At 40.8% G+C, this 6,669-nt stretch overlaps 2 protein-coding genes across 2 annotated transcripts in view; both read right to left on the bottom strand.

Annotated features, from left to right (window-relative positions):
- Window positions 1-366: 366 nt before the first annotated feature.
- On the bottom strand, window positions 367-3,796 carry LOC115997894 (protein SMAX1-LIKE 3-like). The gene is made up of 3 exons (XM_031237314.1): window positions 2,471-3,796; window positions 2,011-2,275; window positions 367-1,806 (listed from the first exon to the last, which is right to left on the bottom strand). The coding sequence occupies exons 1-3, from the start codon at window positions 3,643-3,645 to the stop codon at window positions 676-678; spliced, it is 2,571 nt and encodes an 856-aa protein (XP_031093174.1). The 5' UTR covers window positions 3,646-3,796; the 3' UTR covers window positions 367-675.
- A 1,278-nt stretch (window positions 3,797-5,074) lies between these two features.
- Window positions 5,075-6,669, bottom strand: part of LOC115999212 (pentatricopeptide repeat-containing protein At5g04810, chloroplastic-like) — a 7,457-nt gene continuing 5,862 nt past the window's right edge. Inside the window, exons 9-10 of the mRNA XM_031239022.1 lie at window positions 6,487-6,616; window positions 5,075-6,003 (exon numbers count right to left, since the gene is read on the bottom strand). Of these exons, the coding sequence (XP_031094882.1) occupies window positions 5,503-6,003; window positions 6,487-6,616 (631 nt within the window). The 3' untranslated portion in view covers window positions 5,075-5,502. The remainder of the gene's footprint in view (window positions 6,004-6,486; window positions 6,617-6,669) is intronic.

The raw sequence follows: 6,669 nt of genomic DNA, 5'->3' as shown, positions 1-6,669 counted from the left end.
AAGGACTTAATTCTTGTAAAACATGTTGCAACTATATATACCAACGATTTTTTTCTAATTCAATTTTTCCTTAAATTATTGATTCCTTCGCCATGCAAATCATGCAAACTCCCCTCCCCCCACCCCCACACTTAGACAGACAAATGTGTTTGATGAGGAGAATACAAAAAGAGGCATCCTTTGACGTGCATGAACCTGTTGATCCATCGTTTTCATTTTTGTCTGTGTTTGCATGCATGCTTATCCCTCCTGCACCTTCAATTCTGCCTAACTTTTTATATATTCCCATTAATTAACTCCATTTTCTCACAAAATCTTTCTTACTTATATTTATATATTGCAATTAGCAAAGAGAGATTACACAGCTTAAAACCATAAAATATATTAAAATTATTGACAGTAATAAAACACAAGAAGAACAAACAAGTGTACGTCAAATGTACATTTCATTTCATTCTACTTCAACTCCACCTAAAATCTATGGGACCTGTCAGATAATCTTAACTTTACCCCTTTCCCCCATTTCTTTTTCTGAAATTTAAACAACATAAAATTACAAACAAAGAAAAAAAGAAAAACAAAAAAGGAAAAATTCTACATAATTTTCTGAGTGCTAGTAAACTATATGGATTTCCATTCCACACCCTGACCCAACAGGATTTGTAATTCCTGGTCTCACAGGACTTGAATCTTAAACAGGATTTGTTTATCCACAGCTTCCAAAATCCCAGCATTGTTCGGTTCGTCACTATGATCTTCACTTGCAACGTTAAGATCCCAACATGGCTTTTCTTCTTGAGTGTGTTTTGGTGGGGGAGGAGGAGGAGAGGGGGCTCTGGAGGCGGCGCCGGAGTTTTCGGAGGTGAAAATGACAATGGCGTCCTTCATTGCCACCGCCTCGCCGCCGTCTTGCGGCGGCGTAAAGCTCCCGGTTTCAATGAGTTTCTTGATGCCCTTTTGGGAATGGAAATCGGCTTGCTCAAGATCCTCCATGAAGAAAACCCGGCTAGGGTTTTCTCGAACCGCTTCAATGAACCGGTCTAGATAGCTTCTTCCTTGCTCATCTCTCGCCCTTTTCTTGCTCACCACTTCTTCTTCCGTGGAATCCGCTCTTGTCCGCGGGGACGAGGATAAGGTGCTAATCCCGATAGGTGTAAAGTTATCCTCGGAACCAAACACAATTCTAGCCAGCTCCCTTGCAATCCTCTCTTTCCCTTCAGAATCAACCCCCAAGAAGAACATCCATGTCTCTTGCTTTTCTCGGTCTCCTCTATACCCTTTATTCTTCGCCATTAATCCCGACCTACACTGAAGGACTGTGCTAACTATTTCCGGGATTATACTATCCTTCTGCCATGGAACCTTCTTCTCCAAAGCTCTGCAAAGAATATTCATGTTCTCCGAATTAACCTCATTGAACCTGTTCAAACACTCCATGGAAAGATGATGATGATTCCCACTCGCTTCACTAGAGGAAGCGGAATTAGGACTCGAATTCGGGTTGGATAATAGGTCTGGCTTGGTATCTGGGATAATCATGCTATTTGTACCCTCTGCAGCCTCATTTTCAGATGCAAAGAATTGGTGCTCTTTAGGTGATTGGTTTGATTCAAAGATGACTGGCCAACTCAGAAGGCTTTGGTGTAACTTGGAGCTTCTTTGATCATTTGAAGATATTGAAGCTGAGGAGCAAGGAGATGGTGAAGAGAAGCTCAAAGTTTTCTCAGGAAAAAGTGTATGCTGCTTGTGAATTGAGCTGCAAATTGAGTTCCACTTCTTGCACAGATCACTAATCTTATCACATTCCTGGAATAAGGAATATACTGTCAGATAAAGCGCTTACCACTACACCAAAATATAACTATTACTGAAGACGTAACTTTATTTCCTTAATTTTCGATAGCAGGTTGTTGGACTCAGCTCTCTATGCCATAACCCAATATGTACCATTATTGATACTCGCTATCAGTTTAAACTTTTAACTGAGATGGAATATGTTATTGAGCATACCTGATCATTATTGGTGGTTTGTCTTGTGGTCTCTTCTTCTTTGCACTTTTGGAGCCATGAAGGCAAGCTCGTGGTGGTGGTTGGCTCAGTCTTAACAACAGCAGTGCAGCTAGCTATGTTTCTAGCATCCTTGTTGAAGTTTGCCAAGCAATCTGCACAGCAAGTCAGATGCTTTTCAACACTATTATGGTGTTGTCTGCTAAGTGCCCAGCTTGATCCTTCTTGTACTGCTAAAGCCTTGCTTCCAAATTCACCATTCAGATCACTGAACAAATAAGTAAACCAAAAAACTGTAAATTAAGGACCCTTATTAACATCTCATCACACAACTTGTAGGTACAAAATGCATAATTTGCCCACACAAGACAAAATTCCCTCGGTCCCAAAACCTGAAGGTCCCACATCCCAGCCTGACAGGATACAAAAAGCATAATTTGATCAAGAAGAGAGCATACTATACCTCTCAAGCTTGAGGCTAAGAGCCAAGGTGCCAACTGGGATTGTGAGTGGATGGAGAGACCAAAGAGTTTCAAGAGAAGGGTGACCAGTTTTACACTTGATATAAGTTTGAAAACTGGCAATTCCCATAAGCCAAAGCCTGCCATTATTATTTTCCCCTATTCCACCACACAAAAGTCTGCTAAGCTCCATTATCATGTGCTCCACAGGAGAGTAGTAGTGGGAGCTTTGGTCTGCATATTTTGACCAAAACTCAGAAACCCATTTAAGATCACCCAAGTACAAAACAACACCTCTGCTTATGTAGCTTTTCACTAAGGCCCTAAGCTCCCCAAGCTTCACCTCAAACTCATCCCTTGACACATTCCTCAGGCTCAAAAGTGGAACACTAATGAACTGCACATGCCTCATGTCCTCCCCAGGGACTTCACCCTTGTTAATCTTTTCTATCACTCCCCTAACTACCCCTTCAGCTGTGGCCAAACACTCCCCAACAATCACAGTGTTTCTCCTCTTCTTGCTCATCAAACCCTCCAAAACCCCCATCACATCATCATCCCTCACTGTTTTACTAAATGATGATGGCAACCTTAACTGAGAAACATTATTATTATTATTGTTGTTTCCTAGGACTAATGGTTTTGCCACTTCCTTAGTGGAACAAACCTCCAAGGAAACAGCTTGTTCCACATTGGTTTTCACCTGGCTACTCGAAAACCCGGCCTCCCTCATCACTCTACTCACACTGGGGTCATCAAGGATGGAAATCACAAGCTGCTCAACCTCCACCTTCAAGGCAAGAATAGGCTGCTGCTGATTCTCAATTGAGCCTCTTCTCTGGTGAGCCTGCGCGCGCTTGAAGGCGGCCACGAGGGCGTTGGAGAGGGAAGGGAGGTGGGAATGGGGGCCTAAGATGGGGTTGGAAGAGGAAGTTGGGAGGCGGTTGAGGGCGACATTGAAGCACAGCTCAAGAGCTTTGCACTGGAGGGGGTGAGAGTGGGAGTGGAGGCAAGCTCTTCTGAGAAGGCCTGAAGAAGAGGCCAGCATTGCACTAGCTACATGGAGAGGGGTCACATGGGAGTGGCCTCTCCTCCTAGCTAAGCTCATTGCCTGCCTCACAATGCCTGCAGATTCATGGGTTAGTGACTGCTGGAAAGTGTACCCACCAGTCCTCATCTTATTGTTAGTTTTGATTGAATTGCCTGCAAGTTTTTGTCTTTGGGTTTCAAGAATCAAGAACTCTAGTGTGATGGTGTTTCAAGAAAGAGATTGATGATGAGAAGGAGATGATTCTTGAATTTCATAGGGAATTTCAAGAAAGAGACTAGTGATGAGTTCAGATTATGGGTTTGTGGTGTGGTAGTGAAGGGAATTAATAGGAGATGGGGTAGGGGTGGGGTTTGGGGGGGGGGGGGGTTGTGCCTTCCTTGTAGTTGTTGGCTTAGCATGAGAAAGTGGAAAGCATGTGAGGCAAAGCTAAATTGTCTATCTTTTTGGCTCTCATAAGGGATAATTAAATTAAAATTAAAGCTGAAGGATAATTTGGGATTGTTGTACCATGGACCAGAGTCCACCTTGAATTGTAAATTCTGGTCTAACAATTATACTATGTGCATCCAATTTATTTACATATACATAATTTGTTAAGTGCAGACAGACACATAATTAATCTGAATGTCATTTTGAATCAGGATTCACAATGCAAAATGAATCGTGGTTCATGATATAATTTCCTCATAATTGGAAATTGGTCTGCCTGATGATTAAAAATTTGAGGTTTTGTATGTTGTTGGGTTATTATAGGAGAATAACCTAAAAAAAATACAACATAACAAGGAAACATCATGGCTAGGTGCTTTATGTTTTATGGGTAGATTTATTATAAATTAGGAATGATGAATAGGCAGCTTTTGGTTGGTGATTGGAGAATGGAGAATGGAGAATGGAGAATGGAATTGGTATTGTGTGCAATAGAGATATATCTCTATCAAAGCTTTAGTAAAAAGAGAAAAGTGAAGGAAAAGAGAAAGGAGAGATCTGAAAAGAGAGGGAGGACTGCCTGTCTGTTTGAAGGAATTGGAAACTGTGTATGTTTTTTTTGTGATTCAAGCTTCTCATCATAAATCTCTCTCCACATCCAAGGGGAATAAAGCATTGTTTGGATTGAGAAAAGCACCTATTTTAAGGTTGTTTGTGCAAAAGCCCATCCACTTCATTGCTTTTAGCCCACTGTAAGGTCTGTTACCAGGCCCAGCCTGTACATCAATATTTTTCTCTTTGAAAAAAAAATGATATATTTGATTCTTGAGTTTACCCCCACAAATTCAATCGGACACAAAAAGTCAATTAGGACTAAATTGAGTAAAACCACTATAGACGAGGATTGAAACCTAAACTGATAGTTGGACTGCGAAAGTTTGACCCATGACCTTTTGCATAGCTTTGATACCAAATTAAAGCATTGATACCAAATTAAAGCATGTGCTCCATTCAACTAAAAATCTAAGCTGATAGTTGGAGTGCACATTTATGTTCATATTATATTTATGCTCACACCCACAGAATTGATCTCAAACAGGACAACTTGTCCATCAAAAGAGACTGCCAGCAACAAAATAAAACCAAAACAATTTCAGGTGAAGTAATGTCTGTACATGATTATGATTTATGTCATGTCTCCATTATGAGTTGTCTTTACCTTTGTCTCCCTGCCACTTCAACTCACAAACACAATCAGAGTTACAAAGGTCAAGTACATAGCATCATGGACATGGGAGTCACAAAAGAAGAGCCCTTCCTCTGTACTAGTTGATCACAGAAATTTTTCCAAGAAATGAAATCAAATAAATGAAATTATACATACAATGCCTAATGGCATGCCTACTAAACATTCATGAAGCAATTTGGAGTGACCGAGGCCAATCTAGTCTCAGAACTTGTGTTGTACCAACAGATAGTTCCGGGAAGCTATAATAACGCCATTTGACAAACTCGATAGCTCTCCAGTCTCAACTAACGACGCTAAAAGCATAATCAGTCAGAAGGGTTTCCATCATTATCGGTATCATAGAAAGTGTCATAGTCGTATTCACAGTTGTCTAACCCTTCGTCGTTGTTATTGATATCAGTAGTTGCAATATGAGTTTTATGTGCGTTCCAATCAGGAGGAAACGTCTTCTGAAGGGCCTCCGTTATACTGCCACCAGCCCTCTCGATCTTCCGTAAGCACTTGGACCAATGGACGGCAGTGCCCATATCGACCGTCATTCCAGACTCGACCATCTCCTTACTAATGTTTTGGATCCCGGTTAAAATGTAATCTTCGGCCACAGCAGCTCTTGATATCAAAGACGTCATTAAACAATGGTATACGGCTTTGTCGGGCTTCAATCCAGCTTGCTTCATTTCTTCAAAACATTTCAAAGCCTTCTCTGGGAGAGACGCCCGTGCCCAACCATGTATGAGCGTTGTATATGTCTTTACATTAGGTTGCACTCCTACGACTTTCATTTCTTCTATTGTTTTCAGTGCTCTCTGAAAAATGATATGCCAACACTGATTCAAACATTCTATCACTTGAAAGAACTACCAGCATTTTAGGCGCTCTAACAGAAGCTAAGGAGACTATGCCAATGCTGATTGTAACCACTCAATAAAGGAATAAAGGATTGCATTAGAGATGCCTAAAAAATGCTAGGAGAATAATCAAAAAGGTAGACCAAAGTGAGGATTAAGATGATGCTAAAAGTAACTATTTTGATGGTTAATATATATGACATTGAGCTCAAGTGGCAAGTGAGCTCTCTTTGTGGGGAAGAATTTTTGGAGAACCCGGGTTCAATTCCCAGAAGTGACAATTCCTCCTGGGCCAACTCCCGTACCTCCCGGAGCGAATGCGGGTGAACCCGGACCGTTAAATGGACGGAGAAAGACCCGGTAGATTTACCAAATATATATATATATATATATATATATATATATATATGAAATTGAAGTTCTCCATAAGTACTAAAATACCTGCATGTCTCCGGCTTTGCAACAAGCATTTATGAAAGATGTATATGTATGAATATCCGGCTGAACCCCTTCTTCTCTCATTTGTTGCATAAGGTCAGCAGCCTCCCAAACATCACCTCTTCGGGCCCATCTTCATTTAAGGAAAAAAAAAAAAAAAAAAAAAAAAAAAAAAAAAAAAAAAAA

The sequence above is a fragment of the Ipomoea triloba genome, chromosome 12 (genome assembly GCF_003576645.1).
Source record: "Ipomoea triloba cultivar NCNSP0323 chromosome 12, ASM357664v1".
Classification (NCBI taxonomy): domain Eukaryota; kingdom Viridiplantae; phylum Streptophyta; class Magnoliopsida; order Solanales; family Convolvulaceae; genus Ipomoea; species Ipomoea triloba.
Note: the sequence above shows the minus strand (reverse complement) of the source record. Positions and strands in the feature narration are given on the sequence as shown.

Excerpts from the sequence above, each read along its gene's own strand:
- LOC115997894 (XM_031237314.1), bottom strand. The coding sequence starts at position 3,645 with ATGAGGACTGGTGGGTACACTTTCCAGCAGTCACTAACCCATGAATCT. Across the intron at positions 2,276-2,470 it reads CTTAGCCTCAAGCTTGAGAG|TGATCTGAATGGTGAATTTG; the intron begins GTATAGTATGCT and ends TTATTTGTTCAG. Across the intron at positions 1,807-2,010 it reads AAACCACCAATAATGATCAG|GAATGTGATAAGATTAGTGA; the intron begins GTATGCTCAATA and ends TCCTTATTCCAG.